Genomic DNA, 24937 nt, shown 5'->3' on the forward strand with positions numbered 1-24937 from the left:
AGATAAACATTTGTGCAGATATTGCAGCAGGATATTTACAGTACAGAACTTTGGTTAACAGAAACTATGGCAATTACAGCAGGACATGTAGAAACTATTTGACAACAACTATTTGAGTGGCAGTGAGGTGTCAGTAGTGTAAGCTGTTGGTGTGACACATTTGACCTATTTAAGTCCGGTGTGAGCCGCATCCGGGTTACTGCGCTCCGCTCGTGCGCAGTGAGGCGCAGGGGAAGGAAGGGGGAGCCGCTGCTGCAGCTGGAGTTGGAGCTGGAGCTGGACCAGGAGCTATGCTGGAATTTCCTCCTTCTCCTGCGTGAGCCAGAGCTTCACGTGTGCACGTGTGTTTACGGGTGAAATCCACGTGTGGGAGCCAGCAGACCCCGCCTGCGCACGGGATGGCGACGCCCCCCGCCCTCCGGAGTTCATAAAAGTTTCGCCGTGCTCGCGTCTGAGAGAAAACTTGAAGGAGACATCAAGGAGTGTTATTCGAGGGTCTTGACTTGAACACCATCAGCCTGTGGCGTTTCTTTGTATTACTACTACTACTACTTATCTGCTGTGAAACTTGAAATTCAAAAACTTCAAGGAGGAACAAGGAGGCAGATAAACACACTTTTCATTCATCTTTGGATTTTCGATTGGATTGTATTGAACTTGTCTCACTATGTAAGTAAAACTGACTCGTCTCATACTGGAAAGACATTTTGACGTCTTATATGTGTCTTAGTCTAGTGTATAGTAACACGTCTATGTAGCCTTTATAATAATCTACTCTTGTGTCAGTATTTAGTTTCATTTTTATAATCTCAGTCTTAGATATGTGCGTATTTACAGGACTTATATCTTCCTCCACTTATACAGTTTCTATAGTTTTGCCAGTTAGTTTTTCACTTAAAACCAAAAGTCTTGAAGCCTCATTCAGGCTCCTTGTTATTTCCATATACTGTTTATATACAGGTGTTTGTGTGTGAATGTGGTGATACAGGAGGGGAGGGAGTCTACACACTCTTGACAGCCCAGTCTGACTAGCGGACACGGGTCCCGGCCTCACGTGGAGCAGTTTCTTAAGTGGGCAGGGTCCCAGCCGGTTCCTCCACGTTTGTGCATGACTCTTCTCCCGCCACGGACTTGAATCGCTCCACCTCGCAGAGCTCCGCCCCACCGTCACTCTCGCCGTGTCCAATGAGAGTAGTGGTGGGGTGGGGTGACGGAGCAACAAAAATTTTATGTCTTGGCAGGGTTCCTCCAAATCCTACTTTATCCAATTTTGATACAAAATAAAAAAAAATAACCAATTTTTTTTTTTTTTTTCAATTTAAATTTTTTAAATTTAAATTTTTTAAATTTAAATTTTTTTATTTTTATTTTTTTAATTAAAAAGACCCACCTGACCTTTTAACCTCACATTGCTGTGTACCTTGAAGTTATGTAACAGTGGGTGTGAACCTGGGACACTTAAACCCATGATGTAAACTGTATCCACCCAGTCTCAGACTATAGCAGGTAAAATATTAATAATTATTATTAAATATATTTGTCACTAGATATCATTAATTAATCTACAGCAGAACCTCAGAGACTCCTGGATCCAGTCATAATGTGACTGTTAATCTGTCACTGTTAATCATTTATATATATATATATAATAAAAAATACTATTAATACACCTTGTGAATAATTAATGATAAGGTAAAAGATGCATTTATGTCTTTCAAATGGAAATCAGTGAACATAATATCCATTAACATTAAGATTAAACTTCCCTGACACATAATTATTATTAAAACAAGACTTGTAGATTAATAACCACTTACTAGATGAGTCCAGATAAAACTTTCCGTGTAATTATTTGCTGATTGTGTGTAAACTTTAGAAAATTCGAGCGTGTTTCAGTGAATGAATGAATGAATGAATGAGTTCTTGGGTAAAAGCGTCATTACATGATCTCAGACTGCTCTGCTGCCGAGTCACATGACGTAGCGGGACATGTTCTTGCCAGGCTTCTGTTTAATTTTTAATCTTTTAACATCAAACAAATGGGCAGGAATAAGTGTTATCGTTACTGTGAACGTCTGTTTAAATGTCAGCTCATACTTTGAGCGGATGGATTTGATTTTCTGTGTTGTCAGTGGAAAAACTTCAACAACTTCCTACTTAATCAGCCATAGCTGTTTTCATTAGTTTTCCTCCTTTATATCGTCCCTCTAAACACAATGACCTCTCCCCTCCTGCCGTGCCATAGCAGGATAATTAGGTTTAGCTTGGGTGGGTTTCTCTTCAAATGGAAATCCTGGGAATTCTGTCCAGCCCTTCCTGGATGTCTGTAATGACTTATTAGTCTCCTGAGACACAGCGGGCTGACTCCTTCCTGTAGCTCCTCCAGGGTGAACTGTAAACACTTAACTAGATAGGGTTTGTGTATAATTAGTGCGTATATATACAACATGGACGTGGAAGTAATTGTTTTTCCTCTAAGAAATCCAGCCACCCGTTGAGGTTTGACTTGTCCTGTTGAGCCTTAAATGGTGTGACACTACTGCCATCTTTTGGTGACTCACTGAGCACTGCTCGAGACTTGTCCTTACATGTCTGCCTGAGATTATGTCCAGGCATGTACCAGTAGATTCAAGCAGTGAGTCACTGAGCTGCTTGCTGCCTTATAAAAGGCTGCCCACTGACACCAGGCTGTTAGTTCAGGAGGTTCAGACTGTTCAGAACAATGGTAAGCCTGATGTACTTTTATATTTGAGGGCGTGCATAGTGGTATTTAAAAGATTATTGTCATGTTTAAGAATAAGTTTTTGCATCTTTAATTTGTGTGTTTAGGGTATTTTTGGAGTAAAATACCCAACAGAGGCAAAATCTGAGAATGATTTGAGTGTGGACTCGTCAGCTTTTCCAGCTAACCAGAGGTCTTCTCTTTTGTTTCCTTTAGTGCAGAGTGATGGCTTCTCACAAGCGGATCCTGAGCTGCCTGGGGAACGGGCCGACTCGACGAAACCTCTTCGGCCCAGTGGACCGTGAGCAGCTGCAGGCGGAGTACCGGGCTGCCCTGCGTAAAGACCTGGAGGAGGCGTCGCAGCGCTGGGGCTTCGACTTCACGTCGGACAAGCCCCTGGAGAGCAGCGACTTCCAGTGGGAGGGCGTCCAAGGCGCCAGAGTGCCTCTTCTCTACAGATTCTGCGCGCTTGACCCCGGCGCGGCGGAAGGTCACAAGGCGGCGGAGGCGACGGTTTCCCCCAAAGGAGGAAGGAGCGAGAAGGAGAACATCCCTCACACGCCAGTGAGGTGTGCTCTCAAGATGGAGGAACTGGAGAAAACGCCAGAGAGAGGAGAGAACGCAGGGTTGAAGAGGAAACAGACAAACCTCACAGGTAGATACTGCGAATTTGCCCGCTCGTCATTTCATGTGACTTTGCACTGAGCAAAATTTTTTATTTATTTATTTTTTTTATCCCAACAGATTTCTATCAGGCCAAAAAAAGAGTGGTCGGGACGCCGCGCAAATCCGGCCAGTGATATGCCGATCAGCTCGAAGCCAAGGTGCCAATATTCCAGTAGAAAGCGCACAGACTCTCAGGAATCATTTTGTGATCTGCACAAAGACTCTGCACAGACACTCACCAGGAAGTACCCAGTGACTCATCAGACAACAGAAGGGACCTCAGCTACATTACTATAAGGATAATTAGGGTACCGTGTTCTCTCTTAGGGCCTTGGGGTTTTTCCCAGTGGTAAGAAGGGGACGTTTGAGCAGAGAAGATTAACACTAATCTCTCAAATCGGCGGATTTACACTCGTTTGGATGAAGGGGTTGCCAAAGCGCTGACTGACGTTTCCTATTGTAGAATCTACGGCGATGAAAAGGTGTCTCCTCAGCTTTGTAGGCATTTTTGTACACTCTTGCAGCATGCGGATAAGATTGTTTAAGAAATTAAGGAGAGCCTATGGAAAAAGTTGCAGGATGACTTTTAGAAAAAGAAGGAAGCGCTTTGGCCCCTTCATTCAAACCCACTACTGTGTTTTCTTTTCTTGATGTATATCACAAGGGCTCCGAGTCGTTTTTGTTTTTTATACTTTCTAAAGTGTATTATCCTTACTATATCTCAGCTGTACAAATCGTGCTTTATGTACCATCATGCTTGAAGAGTTGCGATACCTTGAACATGCAGTTGCTTTACTTAGATTTTTTAAAAAGACAGAAGTGCCATCATGTCCTCCTCCATCCCTTCTACTGTATGTCGATAGAGTTTTCAAAGCACCACAGCTGCTGCCCTTGTCCAGACTCTTGACATGTGAACAGCACCGTGTAATGTAGGTAAGAAGTGTAGCACCGTGTCTTTGAAACACACACACACATATATATAAATATATATATGTCAGAGATTTATCTATAGAGTTTAATATAGCATAGTTAAGTAGCATAATCACAGAAACATTGCAGTATTGCACATAAATCTGGGGGCAGTGCACGTAATAAGCACTCAGTCTCAAAAGTGCCTTTTCTGACATTTGTTTCTGTATCCGAAGCTCCATTAAAGACAATCATATGTTCAGTATTAGAAGCTAATTTGTGACTTGCCGTTCTTTTCCACGCGGAAGTACAGCGCAGTTCACCAGACAATGTCTTATTATTATCTGCCTCAAAACGAACGACACTTGTTCATGGCAAATCCTGCTGCTACGGGTAATCTGGATGGGCGTCAAACAGGGTCACTGTAACGCTAATCCCTAACAGGCTGACATCTTTTTTTTTTTTTTTTTTTTAAATGTCCACCCCCGCAAATGAAATCACACCAACGTCCAGAGAATTACCCCCCAGACATTGAAAGCACTTCTGTTTGTAGATAGACGCTCGTTCCTACTCTGTTGTTTTATGTCGAAAAGCTACAAATGAAAAAATGATCTATCTTTTATTTATTGTGTTAATGTAGGTTTTGTTTAATTATTATGAAAATTACAAATTCCAATAAAACTGTAAAAAAATGAGTTTCCTTGTGTCTGCGTCGTCACTTTTTCCTCCCTCTCGTGCAGGTATGTGGGCGGCGTGGTGGTTAGCACTGATGCCTCACAACAAGAAGGTTCCTGGTTCCTGGTTCCTGGTTGTGAATGTGAATGGTTGTCTGTCTCTCTTTGTGTGTGTTAGCCCTGCGATAGACTGGAGACCTGTCCAGGGTGTACCACGCCTCTCGCCCGATGACAGCTCAAATAAAAAGATAAAAGATAAACAAATTATAATAATAATATATGAAAAGTATAGAGTGAGGATGAACCACATTTCTGTCAGTGTTATATTACAGTGTTGATGCATTCATAAATTAAATATAATGGTAAAAATGTCATCGCTGGTTAAGATGGAGCAAAATTTTACTAATTTCTGTTCTTTAAAAGTCTATTTTTTTAAGGTTCATCATTGGTTTTGCACGTGTACTGCAAAACTCAACAGAAAACCTAACTCACTGTATAACTTTAAAATAGATTTCACTCTAAAATGTCGTGGAGTACAAGTATAATTTGAAATAGAAGTGAATAAATGCCCCCAAACTGTACTTGAGTGAATGCAGTGGTTAGGTTACATCCCTAAATGACAGAGCACAGATAGAGGCCGTCGTAATGTGACACCTGGATTAAGAGATTAAAGACAACACGCAGCTTTCCATCAACACGCTGAAGGCGAGCAGATGCAGTCTGATAGGTGAGGGGTCAAACAGGAAACACAGCTTTATGTCATTATTTTTTTAGACTTTTACTCATAAAATCATATAAGTTTTTTACATTGCTGTATTCCTACTCATATCATGTGTAAAAAAAAAAAAAGTGTGTTTGTGTAATTTTTTCCATGACTCTACTTGTGGGAAATATAATCAGTGGGTTGGTGCCCTGGTTTGAACATCACTTACACCACTGGAACGTTACCGCATGTGTTTACAGAGCTTTTAGTGCATGTGAATTCACTAAAAGCTTATTTCTCATGTGGTTTTATTTTTATTTATTTTAGCCTGTGCCTCTACCACACAGGTTAAACCTCCCATCAATAGACCCAGCGAGTAATAAATTGCATAATACAACGATCAGGCATAACATTATGACCACCTTCCTAATATTGTGTAGGTCTCTGTTGTGCCTCCAAAACAGTTGTGACTCATCAGAGAAAGGACATGAGCCTTCTGAGGGTGTCCTGTGGTGTCTGGCAACAGGATGTTATTAGTGGGGGGGTCTTTGAGGGGAGGGGTGTCTGTGGCTCATCCCACAGATACTTGATCACTTTGGGATCTAGTGAATTTGGAGGCCAGGTCAACACCTTGTGCTGTTCTTCATGTTGCATCCTGCTGGGGATGGCTGCTGCCATCAAGGAGTGTCATTCCTATGGAGTGGGGGTGCCTGGTCTGGTCTAGGTGGGTGCTACATGTCTAAATAACATCCACATGAATGAATGCCAGGTCCAAAAGTTTCCCAGCAGAACACTGAATTGTCACAAGATGATCAATGTTATTTACTTCTACTGTCAGTGGTTTAAATGTCGTGGCTGATCGGTGTATATGATTGCTGCTGCATATGCAACAAGTAGCTACTTTTGACATTGTGAGTACATTTGTGTTGATAGAGTTCTTGAGGTTCTTTTACTTTAGCAGATTTACTTTCACTCTGTAGTTCCGACACTAAACACTTCCTCCATATGGCTGCGTGTGAACAGCATCAGCCCCTCTGAAATTAATTTCAGGTTTGTTTTGAAGATGAAAGCTTGTTTTCATCTCCGCTCGGCGGTTACCCCTCTGCACAAACGCACACACGCTGCAGCACAAAGACATATGAAGCCGGGCGAATAAAACTTTGAGTGCTTTGTTGTTGTGACACTGCATTTTTATTTTTTATTTTTTAATTCTTTTGTGAGGAAGGCAAATTAAGAGAGTGTGTGAGTCACTGCTCAGAGACGCTGTGTACTCTGGCACCACATCACTGCCGCCCCGTATCACTGCACGCTGGGTGTTTGTGTTGAGGGTTTAGGGGATGGAGGCCCTGGAGTGTTTCCGCCCTCTCTCCCCCACCCCTCCTCTCTCTGCCTCACCCGCCTCTCTCCCCTGGCCTCACAGGGGCACCTGCACGCCTGCGCTAAGCTCTCCCATCCCCCCGCCCATTCCCCTCCATCATCTGTCCCTTAGCTCCCACATCCATTATAGGGCAGGACTGCTAGCTTTTGCATGTAGACCGAAAAGAGAGATACACAGAGAGAGAGAGTGGGAGAGAGATGTAGGAGAGCGAAGCAGGGGGAGGCGGAGGGAACATATGACACAAAGGGGAGAGAGAGAAAGAGAGGAAATAGATCAGAGCGGCACAGAGAGAGGGAGAGGGAGTGGGAGGCTGCAGATATCGATGGCAATAACAATGGAGCATTAGGATCCAGAGAGGAGATAGTCAGCCAGACAACGGCTGAGGCTAAAGACATTTGAGGAGGGGGGCTCCTCCTCTGTGAGCACAGGGGGGAGGAGGAGGAGGAGGAGGAGGAGGAGGCGGAGGAGGATGGGCCTCGAACACAGACTTGCAATGGCACTGCACAAATTGGATTAAAGCAGTATGGTAACGTTTCTAATTTAATTTATTGCTGTGCTGCTTGTGTCTCATCCTCATGTGTCCGCATCCACGCTTGTTGACGTCCGTCGGCCGTCTCTCATGTCACAGCGGGGCCTCCTGCCGAGTGAAGGAGCTCCCCTTGTTTTCATGCCTCAGACATCTGCCACCTCCATCCTCCATCCGCAGCCCTGCTCTTCTCCGCCGACCTTCAGGAGCCTCGAATCCATCCACAGCTCATCCCCGTGTGCTTTTATTTTCATTCCAAAAAAAAAAAAAAAGACACCATCATTGCCTCATCGCAGCCGTCCCGTCACCTCCTGCTCTGGTGCTGTTTTTGTTGTCTGTTTTCAGCCGTACATTTAACGCCGGACACTGCATCCTCCCCTCCTCCTGCTCCTCATCCCTGTGAGCAAATGCTTAGCTTCTCCATAAGCATCTCACTTTCTTTCTTTTTTTTGGTCTGACAAGATCAGGAAATGATTAACCACCAGGGACTGCAGCAGTCAAATGTATTTTCCTCTGTGTTACAAAGTGATTGTAACCTACATTAAATGATAATGTTGTTAATAATCGCCGCCTGCTTCGCTTTTGCTCTGGCTGATTTACATTAGCACAGGGAGCTTGAGCTCGTTTCACACTGTCACGCGAATAAAATACAAATAAATCCTCGCGCCGTCCCGCCGGGAGAAATTAGAGCAGCGCCATGAGATGTTTGGTGTCATGTGTATGCCCGGGCTCATGTTTGCAGGGTCTGATTACAGTGTTTTGACGTCAGGCAGAGAGTCATTAACAAGCCCTCCATCTGTCGGGCCGCACATATAGATATGATACTGACCAGGGAATCCCTTTAAGGACCAATGATTCGTCAGAGCAGGTGTCAGCGTTAAAACAGATTATTGTCCAGAGCCACATACAGAGATTTACGTGCTCAAATGTGTCGTCCCACTATCAACATTTTAACTTACTGCACACTCTGATGGTTTTAAATGCTCGGTTTGTTATTACTCGGTGCATTTAAGCGAGGCCTGGTCCTACAGTAGGCTGAGTTTCTGAGGCTGAGCAGGAAGCAGACTAATTATGTATCATCTAATTAATGCATGATGGCCTTTCTGTGTACTCCCCAACAAATCAATTATAGCCATAAGCACCAGGGGTGGAGAATGTTTAAGTACTCCCATCTCAGACGGTTTATTAATTTGCTCATTGATTTTACTTGGGCCCGAGCAAATAAAGAAAACATCTCAAATTGGGGAGAAATCAGTAGTCATGTTCATCTCTAAATGAATTTCCTTTGCTCCGGTGAATATTTGTTGTAATTGTTAAATGACCAGCCGTAACTTTAATCCTCATGTATGTTGTTTGTATGTACAGGCACTAGTCCTGTAAGTATCTGGTCGCTAACAGGCGCTAGTCAAGCCAGTTTCTGATGGGTTGCATCCACATATGTGCCTATTTAAACCCCAAATATCCAGCAGTCCTTTAAAAACCCAAGAAGAAGAAACTATGCAAGTCCAGTGGCCTTTTCTTTAATGTTTTTGGATATGTTGATATGTATGTGGACTGATTATGCTCTAATTGAAATAACCTCTGGAGAACACTAGAAGCTAAATAAAATAAATGAATTGTAAGTGTACTAATTTAACATTTTATTAGTTATTCTCCAAGTAATTATGGTGCAAAACATTACCAGTCGGTGACATATTACACTTTTGGGGAGGCTAATAATTATAAAAGACCCTGTTGCTTGTTTTGTCACGATCAGATGGATCTGTATCTTCGAAGGTTGAGGTGAAGTTCTTATATAACTCAATGTGCAGAGGTAAAAATAAAACGGTGGCGCCTGTTGCTTAAAGTAACCTTCACATTCTCTCAAAAGTGTTTTCTTCTGACTAAACCAGTATTTCTCCTAGAGTAGCTGACTACCTTGCCCTCTCGTCCCCCTCAGCTGGACAAGAGCGAGGTGGCAACTCTAGGCCTTCCCTCCACCAGCAGCCACGGAGGCTCTGACAGCAACATCAGCGCGGATGGAGCCGGGGCAGCGGCGTCCGGGGTCACGGCCGGTGGAGCGGAGGGTGCGGGGCCCGCCGAGCCGCAGCGGACGCGTCTAGCTCTGGAGCACCTGCAGCAGAAGATCCTGAAGGTCACCGAGCAGATCCGCGTGGAGCAGGAGGCCCGCGACGACAACGTTGCGGAGTATCTGAAGCTTGCCCACAACGCAGACAAACAGCAGGCGTCCAGAATCAAGCAAGTGTTTGAGAAGAAGAACCAGAAGTCCGCACAGACTATTGCGCATTTGCACAAGAAACTAGAGCACTACCACAAGAAGCTAAAGGAGATAGAGCAGGTAGGTGTGGGTATGTGGGTGTGGGTGTGTTATCGTGCTGCGACTGCTTTGAATAATTATAACATGAGTGACTCGAACAAGTGCTTCGTCTTTGTGAGGACAGTTGTGTCCAAATATAAACCGATCCGTCAGCGAACACTTATTTAAACCATCGCATCACCCTGTGTCTCACCTAATTCTCTACAGGGCCTGCTCTCCTCTATCTTCCTAAAGTTTTATCCCTTAAACCTAATCACCTCTCTCCTACCTTCAAGATCCTCCACTTCTCTGCTTCCTCATTTCTCTTCCCTCTCTGCAGAATGGACCGGCCCGGCAGCCTAAGGATGTCCTGCGGGACATGCAGCAAGGATTAAAGGACGTGGGGGCCAACGTTCGTGCAGGGATAAGTGGCTTCGGAGGCGGGGTAGTCGAAGGGGTCAAAGGTGGAGTATCCGCCCTCACTCACACCGCCGTCGTCTCCAAGCCCAGAGAGTTTGCCAGTCTCATCAGGAACAAGTTCGGCAGTGCCGATAACATTGCCCACCTAAAGGACACGCTCGAGGACGGAGTCGGGGGCCACTCTGAAGACACCCCAACGCCCCGAGCCCTGAGTGGAAGCGCCACTCTGGTCTCCAGCCCAAAGTACGGCAGCGACGACGAGTGCTCCAGCGCCACGTCCGGCTCAGGAGCGGGCAGTAATTCTGGTGGCGCCGGAGGTGGAGGAGGGGGGTTGTTAGGACCGACAATGGGGAGCCCCAGGCTGGACGGGCACCACCACCACCATCATCACATGCACAGTTCTTGGGACTCCCTACTGGAGGGCCTGCAGGAGATCAAGAACGGCCAGACGCACATGGAAGACGCCATCGAGGACATGAAGGGCCAACTGCAGAGCGACTACTCCTACATGACTCAGTGCCTGCAGGAAGAGAGATACAGGTAGAGATCCCAGAAACAATGTATGTCACGTCCCGTATGACTTTTGGTTTGTAAACATAGTCAACAACACCTTAGTCTTTATACCCACCTATAGCCCCTTGAGGATTTTAGCATCGATTTGCATCAAAAACAGATCAAATTACTTCCTTATTCACAATAGCATAGACAATAGATTCATTAAAAGGTTTATACAGAGTCTCTAGTTTTATAGTGCAAAGGAATACACCCATCCGGCATAACATTATGACCACTGACAGGAGAAGTTAATAACATTGACCGTCTTGTGACAATTCACTGTTCTTCTGGGAAACTTTTGGACCTGGCATTCATTCATGTGGATGTTACTTAGACATGTACCACCCACCTAGTCCAGACCAGGCACCCCCACCCTATAGCAATGACACTACTTGATGGCAGCAGCCATCCCCAGCAGGACACAAAACACAAAAACAGTTTAGGACCATGGAGAACAGCACAAGGTGTTGACCTGGCCTCCAAATTCACTAGATCCCAAACTGATCTAGTATCTGTGGGATGATCCACAGAGGCCCCTCAACCCATAGGGGTTAGGTCTAGGGTTAGGGTTAGGGTTAGGTTTGGGGACAAAATAGTAATCCAACTCTTAAAGAGCAGGTTACTGATGCATGGGCACAGGTCGTATATTACACCAGTTAGAGCAGGATTGTTAAATTGGCTCCTTGTACTTAGGGTTAGGGTTAGGGTTAGGGTTAGGCCCCACACTAACAACATCCTATTGCCAGACACCACAGGACACCCTCAGAAGGCCCATGTCCATTCTCTGATGAGTCACAACTGTTTTGGAGGCACAAGGGAGACCTACACAATATTAGGGAGGTGGTCATAATGTTATGCCTGATCGGTGTAAGCCACAACCGACAAACAAGCGACTCTTGACGTCGTTTAAATGCCCTGAACCTACAGGAGCCTTGTCTTTTCTATGCACCTGTTTGTTCAGGTATGAGCGACTTGAGGAGCAGCTGAACGACTTAACAGAGCTGCACCAGAATGAGATGACCAACCTCAAACAGGAACTCGCCAGCATGGAGGAAAAGGTCGCCTACCAGTCCTACGAGAGAGCGAGAGACATTCAGGTAGAAGTCATATTTAACTCATGAATGGTCACATACATATTTCTCAGTCCAGTGTGACTTTGACTATTAACTGTTAGCATGTGTGAGTAGCTGCCAGGAAAGTATCGTAGTAAGAGGTTTTAGATTACTACGATTTGCTTTGAAGATGCTCAAACTGGCATTTTACAGCAACTCAAAAACTACTAAAGCCACTATCAGTGACGGTGACACAACATTGTCTAAATTAGCCTTTGCCTGCTTCAGACCAACAAGAAAAGCAATAAAGACAATAAAAAACCCAAATGACACGACCATAATTGTTCCAATGTTTGCAGAAATCTGTGTTCCCTTATAGGACACAATCACTGAACGTAAAAAGGCGTTGACAGACTTCATAGAAGTTGTGGAAACACATCTGACCGTGGTTGTTTTTGGTCTGTGAGTCCAGGAGGCCGTGGAGTCGTGCCTGACCCGCATCACCAAGCTGGAGCTGCAGCAGCAGCAGCAGCAGGTCGTCCAGCTGGAGGGAGTGGAGAACGCCAACGCCCGAGCTCTGCTGGGGAAACTCATCAACGTCATCCTGGCGCTCATGGCCGTGCTGCTGGTCTTCGTCTCCACGCTGGCCAACTTCATCACCCCGCTGATGAAGACCCGAGCCCGGGTGGCCGCCACCGTCCTGCTGACCCTGCTGCTGTTCGTCCTGTGGAAGCAGTGGGATTTTGTGGAGCTGTGGCTGCTGCCCGGCTAAGAGACTCCAGAGAGGGCCACGGTGGAGAATCACAAGCTGCCACCACCGCGGCACTTGTTCCCTTTGGGTTCAAATGTGGATCTTCTGAGGAGAAACCTCTTTTAGCTGAGGAGGACTATTATGATACGGCCCACAGATAGAGCTGAGATGTGTTTACAGAGCAAATGAACAAATATTCTCTGCTTGCCAAGCGACAAAAGACATCGTCTCATCTCGACCAAACCTGCTGGTGTTGATGACCAATCATAAAATGCATTGCTGTCACCAAAAACTGAATTCCTTCCTTGCGAGAAATCCTCGGACGGTCTTTTTTTCTAACTATTTATGATACACAAACTCTAGAGCAACTAATGACTGTAAAACGCTGATCATGTTCGCTGTAATCTTCATGTTGAAGCTATAGTATATATTTGAGAGGAAAAAATGTTTTTTTTTTCATGAATGTCATGTGCTCACGCATGTCCTCGAGATGCATCTAGCTGGCATGAGTTAACATTTCATTCACAGATCTCCTATAACTGCCATTTGGTGGTCAGAACCACAGTGCAGATATGTTCGCGTATCTCCGCTCAGTGTTTCACTTCCTGGTTTGTTTCTCATCCTGTTCTGGTGTTGAAGCAGTGCTTTTCGGCTCACACTCTTCTTTTTTTCTTCTTCTTCTTCTTGAACAGTTAAAAAATAATAAGAAAACTCATCTCGATGGTCGTCAGATCTGTTCTTGTCCATAAATACTATTTCATCACCACTACCGTAGAACTGCTACTATCCACGGTGTCAAATTAACGGGCATGTCAAAGTTTATATCCAGTTTGCAAAAAATAACTATTGCTGTTTTACTAAATAATGTCAGAAATAAATGATTTCATATGTCAGTCCGACCTTGATTACATCCTCCTCGTCCTCCATGCTGACTTTTTATAAAGGAGAATAACATCAGACCTAAGTTAAGACATAGAAATGAACACTTTTTAAATGATATCTTCAATTAAATATCTTAATCCGCAGCTAATTGTTTTGTTAAGACTTATATAAGCCCTTAATAAGAGCAGGCAACACCCTTGGATTGATTGATTGGACCAAACAGCCTCTTACCTGCTGCAGAAGCTCTGGACCAAATCCACATTATCGATCGATTGCAAACATTTATATAGGACGAAATGGATTGTTTGACAGCCTGGTGGCCCAAAATGTTTTTATCTGTGCGGCTCATTTATAAAGAATCAGTAAATGACTTATTAAAACATATCACTCGACAATAATACCGGTTGTAGCATGTTGTAAATGTTTTATACGGTTTTTAAGGGTTTCCTATAAGAACACTGTCTTAACTAACGATGAAATGATGATCATTCAGTGAACTTTAATCTGCATGACACTTGGACACGGCTGACTCTATATCTGCGGCAAATCGACCCTTGAAGCAGAAACAGATAAGCTATATTGAGATTTTGGTGTTTCTGTTCCTCTCACGACCCCGAGCTTGTTCTTAGGTTTTGGCAGATTTTTTTTCTTTTCTTGAGGCTCCCAGTGCTACTTTTGTGCTTAAACAGTTTAAAAAGTTCTTATTTTTAAGTGCAATTTTGAACAAAGCATTTCTAATTTCATCCACTATAAGCTACAGATACCATATATGAAAGAGAGCGCGGCTGCCTTTTATTTCTCATGCTTTTCATTTGCAATACCACTTTGTCATTCCTTCCCCCTGAAGTGTTGCTTGGAGAAAAACAGCAGATCTGTCGCTCACTAAACGAACACAGTCAATAAAATCTCATGGGATGTTCTTCGTGGTTTATTTTTGTTACTCGGTCCAGACGACGCAGCGCACTGGAGAGAAAAATGTAAAATGAAAACTGTAGTACTAGAAAATGAAGATGCAAGGAGCCGTTTTCTTTTTCTTTTGTAAAAAAAAAAAAAAGAGAAATAATCTTCGGAGGATTCTTTTACATTTAATGCCTCCACATCAGCAGCAGCATCTTCGTCCGGGCCAGATTACATTAAAAATCTTTAAGAAAGCATTAGAGGGGAAGAATTAACAGCAGCTCTTAGATCAGCTGAATGTCCATCTGTCAATACTGTGGATTATTTCAGTTCTACTTCCAACTGTATCTGTTTCAGTTCAGTCGTGACACTAAATATGAGTAAAGACAAACGTTTTCATGACATTTTTGACGTATTCTGCTACACCGATCAGGCATAACATTATGACCACCTTCCTAATATTATGTAGGTCTCCCTCATGCCTCCAAAACAGTTGTGACTCATCAGAGAATGGACATTGGCCTTCTGAGGGTGTCCTGTGGTGTCTGGTAACAGAATGTTGTTAGTGGGGGAATTTGGGCCCTATGGGTTGAGGGGCCTCTGTGGATCATCCCACAGATACTTGATCAGTTTGGGATCGAGTGAACTTGGAGGCCAGGTCAACACCTTGTGCTGTTCATGTTTTTTTGAGTTGTTCCTAAACTGCACCATGGCTGCTGCCATCAAGGAGTGTCATTGCTACGGGGTGGGGGTGCCTGGTCTGGTCTAGGTGGGTGCTACATGTCTAAGTAACATCCACATGAATGAATGCCAGGTCCAAATGTTTCCCAGCAGAACCTTGTATTGTCACAAGATGGTAACGTCAGTGGTCATAATGTTATGGCTGATTGGTGTATACTTAATGATAAAATGAATGAACTTTTTTTTAGACTAAGCTACACCATCTAAAGTGAGTCCAACACAAGAGTCGTTCTCAGTTTTGTTTTGTCTTTTTAATAATTACCGTCAGGCAAAACCCATATGACCATTACATTTATGACAGGTATTCTTACAGTACAAGACAGAACTCAAGGGGATCAGAGGCAGTGGTGTCACGGCCGCGCCTGACCACTAAAAAGTAAGACATTCATCGTCATTAGATTGTTCCAACTTTCACATGGAGTTCACGAATGTATTTCTGCATTTGACTCGTATCAAACACAACAGTTTTTCTTGATTACCTAGTAAATCCTAAAGACCTTGATAGAAACGGCAGAGTAGAAAAAAACGTCGTATAACAAGCAGAAGAGTTCCTGATTTTATCTTAATTTCCTGTCAAGATGAAAGATGTACAATATATTGCTTTTAGGTGCTCAACTCAAAATGGGTACCCCAAAGTCTCCCAAAAAAGAAAAACACATTCTTCAGCATGTCTGCCCTTCCGCTACACATGGCCCATCTCCAGCAGGTTAAACAGAGGTGTCTCCGACCCAGGCTCGGACCGGTCTAACCGTTAAAACCACGGGAGGAGCTGCCATTTCAAGAAGTCACGGGGGGGGGGGGGGGGGGGGGGACCAAAGGTAGGACCAACAGTAGTAGCCCCTCCTCAAAAGTGCAGCTTTCTAGCGTCGATCGAGTCTTTTTGCTTCTTCTCGTGGAACTGAAACAGAAGGACTACAAAACAACTAAATCTATTCATGATCACCGAGAGCCTCGAGCCTAAGACACAGTATCCAGTCACAGCAGTACATCTGAGGAGAGGACGTGGATGAAGTACGAACGACACAGGGATGAGTATTAAAAAGTTTCCATAACCGACGTTTCACAATAATTAAAAAAGCTGAACAGGAGGCAACACGGAGTTTGGAGTCTGATCACTAGATTCCAACAATGTTGAATCATGTACCTCTTATAATATTTAGTGCACTCAAATGAACAGTCACCTGTAAAACGCACATTATCAACATTACTGCGACCAAATCGCGCCCAGCTCCAGAGTCCGTGTTGCCGTTCGATGTAAAATGCTGTCTCAGGAGAGCGCCTGGTCGCCACCGGGCGGACCTCTTTAAGAACACGGACACACAACTTGGTGTTCAGCAGGACAGAGTCGCACCTGCTCCCACAGTCTTCAGGCCATAAACCAAATAAGCCGGTCCCGCAGGCCGAGGAACCCGTGGCCTCATTTATGAAAAGGTTTTCTGATTTCTTTTAAAGATTCAAACATAATCCGGATCATCTCTCTCTCTCTCGCGCGCGCGCGCTGCTAAAAATTTCACCTCCACTCGCGACTGTCGCTGTCCCACTGCCCTCATTGCCGTCTTTTTTTAGCAAATCGTTTCAAAGTGGCCGTTTAATGACATCTGGGAGAACACCAGAGAACGTTTTCATAAATGCAGCACTGAGTTACCACGTACAGGTCAACATCACAGCGAGAGGGTGCCTCTCTAGGCAGACCTCTGGGTATAGAAGAGAATATAGGCCTGAGTGTTGCACACTTCCTCCACGCTGCAAACCTTCATCTCAGAGTCATTACAGTGGACCCAGAAACCTGTGGAGAACAAAACAAGCGCGTTACAAACACAACAGGACTTGACGGGCTGGAGCGAAACAGCTGCGGCCTCTTCCTCACCTCCTTCTGTATTGTAGCAGTATGCGGTGTAGTGCCCTGAGCCGAAGCCTTTACCATGGTGCATAACAACAGCAGACAGATCGTAGGTGTAGCCTCCTCTGTGGACAGAGTGACCTGAGTCTGTGCAGCAGTATGGTTTGATGTTCAGAACCTGGTCAAAGGCCACATGGACGCCGATTTTCTCCCTATGGTTCCGCCCCGACCATCTGCCGTACAACAGGTGCTAGTTAGTGCCGCCTCGTGATAAAAATAATACACTCCTGAAACCGTGCACTCCGTTTTTCGGCTACAAAGAGCAGGAAAAACAAGCACGGCTGGGATCTTCAGATGGTTTCAAATGCTTTGAGAATTAAACATGATAAGAAAAAAAGCGGCCCGTGGAGAAACTTGCCTGAAGCGTTTGAGGTGCAGCCGTAGAACCTGAGGTAAACGGTAGATCAGAAGCTGCTTACGTGCTTCTGACAGAACTAAGGGTTTGTGGGATGATTTCCGCCTTCTTTCTGAAACCGTGCAGCAAAGAGATCGTATGTTAATTATGAAACGAATTAAAAAGGCGCACAGGTGACACTCTGTATGTACCATGCTTTCAGAAAAGCTGCCAGCCTCATTTTCACAGTCGCACGGCAGCAGACGAAAGCTTTGTTCAGACTGCAAGGGAATCAGATCTCTGCAGGCTAATAGGATCTTTAGATGGAGCATTATTTACTTATTTACAAGTGATCAGATCAGAGTTGTATTTCCAGGCGCCACCAAACTATCTGCTTTGGTTGCAGCAGCAACGACAATAAACCTTAGCTACGCTGGTGGACTTTTCTTCCACAGCCCTTCCCCTCCCCTACAATTCAACGTCGGTTCGCTGACTGCTTTGCTACTTGCGGCATGGATTCTGCTCAGCACTTCTGTCAAATAGGATTTGAGGCTGGTGTATCTCATCGTAGGAGACGCAGCAGACACTTTCCAACTTGTGCAGCCAGAGCATCTGGGCTGAGAATCCTCTATAGAAACCTGAAGGGAATCTGATTTCAAACCACCTGCAAATGTTGTTTGAATCCAGTTAGACAAAGCAGCAGTTTGTTTTTTTTCCCCTCTGCAGACCTTCTCAGATCAATAGAGAAACAATCTAGGTACTGTAGGACTAAAATGGATTTTAAACTGGCAGTCTGAACAAGATCTAACACTCAACAAGTAATTGTTCTCACGTTCTGCTCAGTGTTGACTCTACTACGGGAAGCGTTACCTCTCATAATAAAGGGTTACAAATGCCGAATCCTGACAAAAAACTTATATTATAAACATGATTAAAAAATGTAAAGTTAGATTCATTTAATTTCTCAGTGCACTAGTGCATTTCGTATTTAACGTTCAATTGCCATTTCCAGGGAAACACGTGAGAAACAGCATTATCAGTCGGGTCATTTGACAGATATACATATAATATAATAACACAGATTCAGGCTCCAGGCAGATAACCTGAAAGCATTCGGGCAATAAATTAAAACAGTGCTGCAGTGAATACTGTACTGACTGTTGCAGTGGTTGCAGGCGTAAATGCTGCCTTCAAGAGCCTCCATCTCTGTAAACTTGGACAGCATCTCCGTGAGGGTGCAGCTTCGCTGGTAAGCCGTAGAGCCCGAGCTTTTGCCTACGCTGTGATATCGCTCTGGAAACTCCAACGACAAATCCCAGAATGGCTCTACTGTGTTAGACTTGTGCTTACACGACAGGCATGTCACCTAAAAACACACACGGAGGGCGAGAGAAGAAAAAGCAGGTGAGGAGTTCAGTGGATGGAAATTTAGTTTTTTGTTGTTTGTTGGCGGCACAAAGGTTTAACTTTAGGGACTGAGTAGATCTCTAAAGGCAACGAGATGGAAAATGTGTCGCAAAAATAAATGCTTTTTGGTGCAGCTCTTGTTGTGGGATTCATTTTTTTAGCTTTGGCTTTGTAATGTAGAGTAGATCCATGAGAAAGGCAGGGGTCTGACTGGCCTTTAAGCTCATGAGGTACATCCTATAAAATATCTATATTAGTAGGTAATGCAATGTCATCTAAGACATTACAGAGCACTCTATCTATCTCACTGCCTGTTCACCATAACAGATGAGACTGGACTCCAGAACTGAAAAACCAACTTGGATGAACGGTGAAACGTCTTCAAGAAAACTCAAACAGTTGCATTTGTTTTAATTGTGTTTTACGCCACGCCGCATATTTAGGGGGAGGCATTCTCAAAGTCTCTTTTGGGGCGATATACAAACTGAAAATTGAAAATTGAAATTGAAGCATCACACGTCCACTAATTCGCAGATCTGGAGGGAGTTATATGTTTTTTTTATTTCACCCAAGGTTAAGAGTAAACAATTAAAGAAAAATATACCTTGCTGGAGAGGATGTGGAGCAATGGACGCGGACCACTCGCATGTTTTTTGGAAATGTGATAAAATAATACAATTTTGGAAAATGTTATATGATTCGCTATTGAAAATACTTGGTTATGAGATCCCTATGTCATGTACAGTACTATATCTATGTAACTTATGTGAAGACAACATACAATCAAAGGACAGATACCTGGTTAAAATATTACTAACAGCCGGTAAAAAAGCTATTACAAGGGAATGGGGAAAGGAAGACCTCCCTACACACGATCAATGGACACAGATTGTAGATGATATCTACACAATGGAAAGGATGACACACCGTCTAAGACTAGAAGAAACTCAACTCGAAGAAAAACGGATGAAATGGACACTATTCAGGACTGAACAGGACAAGGACCACAGGATTACTGATAAATTGCTAATAGATTAACAAGGCTGTAACTCCCACGTTTATTTGTTTTGGTATTTATCTGTTTTTATGTTGTTTTTTTGCATTTATATAAAAGAAAAATTCTTAATAAAAATGTCAAGTGAAAAAAAAATGAAAATTGAAATCACATCTCATTCCTGAGCGGGAGAAGCAGCCACGTATTCTTGTCAGACACTTGTGGTTTTCAAAGTTTGGGCTAAGAGTCGAGATGATCTTGAAGAAAACACAGGTACAATTCATAATGGTACAATACAACATGTCACCGTGTAAATGATGCGTTGGCGGCCTCACCTGGCTTAGTAGCTGCCCATGAAAGATGGTGTTAAGAACCTTTAGCACTTGCTTGGATAGCTTCCTCTTTGTGATGGGGATAACTATCCGACGTTTGGACCCCTCCGTGTCGAGCTCCTGCTGCACCTTGTCCAGCAGCTCACACAGGAACTCCTGGGCATCCTGCTGGTCGTACCCACGAAAAGCAGGGATGAGGTTCCACACAGAGTGCAGCATGGCGAAGGGGGATACCAAGGACCACCGGCCGGACCACATGACCCTGAACAGTGTATGCAACTCATGGCACAGAGACATCTGCTGGCGGGTGGAGCAGCGAGGCTCCTTGGGCTGGACCAACTCTGCGGACTTTGGAGAAGGCGGGACGCTTTCTTTTTTGCCCAGAGGCAAATTCCAACTGCCCGCCTTCCCCATGCGTCCAAGAGGGCACCCCGACAGTGCTGTGGTGTTCCCGCTGCTGACCACACCTCCTGTCACCCCCTTCATCGTCTGGGAGTGGTTGGTCTTGGCCAGCAGCTCCTCGGTCTCGCACAGGTCCAAAGTGAGAAAACACTCCCTGAATTTCTGCAGGTGGCTGAGCACTTGCAATATTGAGTTCATGTAGCATGTGTTCCCCAAGTTTCGCAGACCAGTGACACCTGGAGCGATTCTCCTGCGTTTTACCGCGTGTGTGGAGTAGTATCTCCTCAGTTTAGCAGCTCTGCCGTTCTGAGGAGGCTTGCGGGACAGGGCTAGAAGGGAAGGCTTCTTGGGAGGAGGAGGTAGGCGTTCTGGAGGGTCGCGAAATTTGCGAGGAATGAGTGTGATGGTTGAACGTGGCGCCTGAGTAAGAAGCCGAGCACTCTTTCTGGGAGGAACACTGCCCAGCTCTTCCATCAGTCTCCTCTTTACCTCTTTCTTTTGTCTTCTGGCTTCCTCGAGTTTCTCTTGGCGCTGATTCTGAAGCTCCTGATGTTTGCTGATCCACATCTGAAGCATCTTCCCAAGGAGTGCTTTCCTCCTGTGGCGTAAGGCCAGCTGCATGGCAGGTTGCGGTCCGCCTTCCCCACCAGTCGAAGAGCGCAGCGAACGTCTACCTGGGCTCCGGACGGTGGAGAGCGCCCCTCTGAGGAGTTTGAGGTCTCCCTCCGCGTTATCATTGAGTACATAGTCTCCGCAGGCAAAGCAGAAGACGTCGAGCTCACGCACCTCCATAGCCAGTGGGTGGTGTGACTCCTGAAAGTGTTTGAGTGAGTGCTCCTCCATGAAGCGTCCGCAGGCCACGTGGGAGCACTTGAGGCAGGCCCACACCGATTCGGTGGTGCTGCAGTCCACGCAGTGCCATTTTTGTGGATTGAGGATGGAATGGTCTTGGCCCAGACGAAGGCGACCCACGTGCTTACAACGATCCATCGCTCCAGATACACATGTGGCCTCAGTGATAGGACACACGTCCTGTAGCCAAGCAGCGACTCATTCTGAGACGGCAGCAGTTAGAGAAAGAAAACACACACAAAACAAAAAATTAGATGATTGAAACCAGTGAATGGTAATATACACTTCCTTTGTGAATCATTACTTCCTTATTCACAGTTGCTTCAGTGTGATTCATAGATTTATACAGAGTTTCTAGTTTTATAGTGCAAAGGAATACACCCATCAGGCATAACATTATGACCACTGACATCTGACCATCTTGTGACAATACAAGTTCTGCTGAGAAACTTCTGGACCTGGCATTCATTCGTGTGGATGTTACTTCTTAGACGTGTAGCACACACCTAGACCAGACCAGACCAGGCTAGGCACCCCCACCCCATAGCAATGACACCCCTTGATGGCAGCAGCCACCTCCAGCAGGATGCAGCCTGACACAGGCACACACACAAAAATGGTTTAGGAACAAAAAACATGAAGAACAGCACAAGGTGTTGACCTGGCCTCCAAATTCACTAGATCCCAAAGTGATCAAGTATCTGTGGGATGATCCACAGAGGCCCCTCCCCTCCTCAAAGGCCCCCACTAACAACATCCTGTTCCCAGACACCACAGGACACCCTCAGAAGGCCCATGTCCACGCTCTGATGAGTCACAACTGTTTTGGAGGCACAAGGGAGACCTGCGCAATATTAGGAAGGTGATCAAAATGTTATGCCTGATTGGTGTATGTGGTGTATGTGAATCATTTAAATGAACACACACCGCACTACATAAGAAAGTGAAAGATAACAAAACGTATACTACCTGTGAAAGTATTTTTTACTTGATCAGGTTTAAGACAGTACATCACAACATCTGCAGAGAACAGCAACGATCGGCTGGTTCACCCATGACCACGGTCAGCACCGACAGGAAGAGTCTGAGAAACAGGGATGAAAGTTACATCAACGCAAAGTTGCATTTTGATTAAATAATTAGATGATGATGCATTACAAATGAATGACCACTTTAATCAAGGTATGCGCAGAGAAGACTAATCACTGCAAGGCTGTGATTCTCCACGTCAACAACAACCCGGCACTTAGCAAGCTCTCAAGTCTATAAAAGGATCTATTAAAGGAACATTAAAATCTGTAAACAGACCAAGTTGAAAGAAGAACACATGAAGGGGAATGGCTGAACGGTTAATCCATGCAACAGTGTGTTTCTCATCAGTGCCAGCGCTGTGCTAACACCAATCTTCTCAGCTTTTTCTTTTCTTCTTTGTGTAAAATATCTACTACTTTTTTTTTTTTTTTTTTTAAATAAATAAATAAATAAACCATTTAAATGAAAAGACACAACACTAACTCTGAGGTGGATGCAACTGGTCTCGCTATAAGCGGCATTACCACCAGGTCTCGGTGTTATTGCCTAACCATCGCGTCGGATTATATTCACAAATCTTATAACAATGTCTCCACCGTGTCTGTCCCGTGTGTTTCCACGGGCTGGTGTGTGTGTCTCAGACAGGCTGGCTCTTAACGCCATGCTAGGCTACCCCACCATCACCATGATCAGCCAGAACAAAGAGCAGTCAGAGAGCCACTCTCCAGGAACATCCAGCAACTTTGTTGGTCTCAGGCAGCCCAGCAAGGCAATAAGTTAGCTAGCCCCGCTAATCGCTAGCTACAGCGGCTGTGCATGGGGGGGGGGGGGGAGTTGGCGGTGTTTAGCCCTTGGCCGTGTCCTACCTAATACCGCACTAAGTTAAACACAGACGATAAGCTTGGCACCAAGTAGCTAACATTTGTGTTATTAGCTCCCCCGTGGTAGCTAGCGTTAGCTTCACGGCTAACGCGTTTGCTGAGTACAATCGAAGTTAACCTAACGGTTGTTGTTGGTCGCTAATGTTAACTGCCGCTGCACGGCTTAGCTCGCTAGCAAACTGCGCCGTTAATCGCTTAAAAACTCCCCGGTGACACTAACCACGGAAAAGCCGGTGGCTGATACGTGGCTGCAGTAACGCCGGGCCTTAACTGGGCTCGTTACTGCGCTTGTAACATCTGATAATGGTAAAGCTGGGTAACGTTACCATCGCCAACATCCATCCATCCGGTACACTCAGAGCTGCTGCTTGTTGTCCTCCTCACAGATTGAACAACCCAACTCTCGATCCGAGCCCAGACCCTGCCGCTCTCATTGGACCGGGGCTGAGCGGCAACCGGTCTCTCATTGGCGGAGCGGCTGAACAACAGGCGGCAGGATGGACCGTCCGTCCACCCACCGAGGCCACATGGAACAATAACCGAGGCTGGACGGCTAAAACCGGGCGAAGGGGACAGCTAACGCAGGAGCCCCCCGTCTGACCTCGGTGCCCCCAGTAAACCTCACGCGGTTTGCGGTAATCTCATGAAATGCACTTGTGTTCCTTTTGCAGCTTTTGAGCGCAGTATTAATCCGCGTTGAAGCTTTCATATGGAGGGACTTCTTTCAAAGTCTAGACTTGTCACTGCAAATGACTGTAAGTCAAGTTAACAGGAGGAGACACTGGTGCCACGCTGCTGTCTGGAAATAAAAAAAAAAACATGTGCAGTGGAAAAGGGAAAGTTGTCAGACTCTCACTCCTTTGCACACTCTTTTATTCTGACGTGGGAATATATATATATAAAAAATATGTACAGAATGCATGTACCACCATTAAAGTACTGTTTCTTCTTTAATGTAATCCTTCATCACACTGGACATCTTGCATTATTAAACATTTTAAACGTTTTGCATTCAACATTGTCCACTCTGAATTGCAACATACTTAATTCGAGGCAGCCAAAACCACTTTCCCAAAGAACAGAAGTAGTAAATTTGCACGACATACACATTAGTTTTACATAAAACATCCATGTATAATACTGACATTTTTAATAGACCCTAAATATGCAAACTCACTTATCTCACCTGATCGGGACTCTGTGACCTTGCACAAACTACTATTTTTTATTGCCCTTGTTTTTACACCTTTGTTGTATGTCTTCTTAACAGATGGCATTTTAACAGTGGAAAGGGCACAGGTGTAAATAATAGTAAAATCCTGACGTCTGTTGACACTGACACACCTTGTCCTTGGCAACACCTGCGCTTTGCCTGCGCTGAAAAGTAGAAAATGTCTGCTGTGGTACTGAGCAGAGGTGAACTGAAGTGGCTCTCTGCAAGACTTAGACAACATTCATGTCACTTGCATTTTTTTTTTTTTCCCCCCAGCTGTAAGAAGCCAAAATATCTAATGGTAAAAATGTCTGTGGGAGCACGGTTGAACACTGACAATGGCTGCAAATCATTATCATTACCAATTAAACTGCAGATTTTTTTTTAAAAAATACAGAAGAATTTGTTTATGAAATAT

General features: G+C 44.7%; 3 protein-coding genes across 6 annotated transcripts; 2 read left to right on the plus strand and 1 right to left on the minus strand.

Moving 5' to 3' along the window:
• Positions 1–468: 468 nt before the first annotated feature.
• On the plus strand, positions 469–5036 carry cdkn1a (cyclin dependent kinase inhibitor 1A). Of its 2 annotated transcripts, none has more exons than XM_084542342.1 (3): positions 469–669; positions 2939–3377; positions 3467–5036. In XM_084542342.1, the coding sequence occupies exons 2-3, from the start codon at positions 2948–2950 to the stop codon at positions 3520–3522; spliced, it is 486 nt and encodes a 161-aa protein (XP_084398468.1). In that variant the 5' UTR covers positions 469–669; positions 2939–2947; the 3' UTR covers positions 3523–5036. The 2 variants fall into 2 exon arrangements, with proteins under 2 accessions (XP_084398468.1, XP_084398467.1); XM_084542341.1 differs by lacking the exon at positions 469–669 and adding an exon at positions 2163–2725.
• A 3859-nt stretch (positions 5037–8895) lies between these two features.
• On the plus strand, positions 8896–12673 carry tmcc2 (transmembrane and coiled-coil domain family 2; the record flags this gene model as incomplete). The annotated part of the gene is made up of 5 exons (XM_084542907.1): positions 8896–8922; positions 9488–9916; positions 10215–10834; positions 11811–11946; positions 12374–12673. 5 exons carry the CDS (start codon positions 8896–8898, stop codon positions 12671–12673), a joined length of 1512 nt encoding a protein of 503 aa, XP_084399033.1.
• Positions 12674–15413: 2740 nt separating this feature from the next.
• Positions 15414–24117, minus strand: usp49 (ubiquitin specific peptidase 49). 3 transcript variants are annotated; one of them, XM_084542719.1, is made up of 7 exons: positions 23633–24111; positions 22363–22477; positions 20143–21596; positions 18565–18772; positions 17431–17539; positions 17040–17245; positions 15414–16958 (listed from the first exon to the last, which is right to left on the minus strand). In XM_084542719.1, the coding sequence occupies exons 3-7, from the start codon at positions 21529–21531 to the stop codon at positions 16855–16857; spliced, it is 2016 nt and encodes a 671-aa protein (XP_084398845.1). In that variant the 5' UTR covers positions 21532–21596; positions 22363–22477; positions 23633–24111; the 3' UTR covers positions 15414–16854. The 3 variants fall into 3 exon arrangements, with proteins under 3 accessions (XP_084398845.1, XP_084398846.1, XP_084398847.1); XM_084542720.1 differs by having other exon boundaries at positions 23527–24111; XM_084542721.1 differs by lacking the exons at positions 15414–16958; positions 17040–17245; positions 17431–17539 and having other exon boundaries at positions 17560–18772; positions 23633–24117.
• Positions 24118–24937: the final 820 nt, after the last annotated feature.

Source organism: Chelon labrosus (genome assembly GCF_963514085.1).
Source record: "Chelon labrosus genome assembly, chromosome: 4".
Lineage (NCBI taxonomy): Eukaryota > Metazoa > Chordata > Actinopteri > Mugiliformes > Mugilidae > Chelon > Chelon labrosus.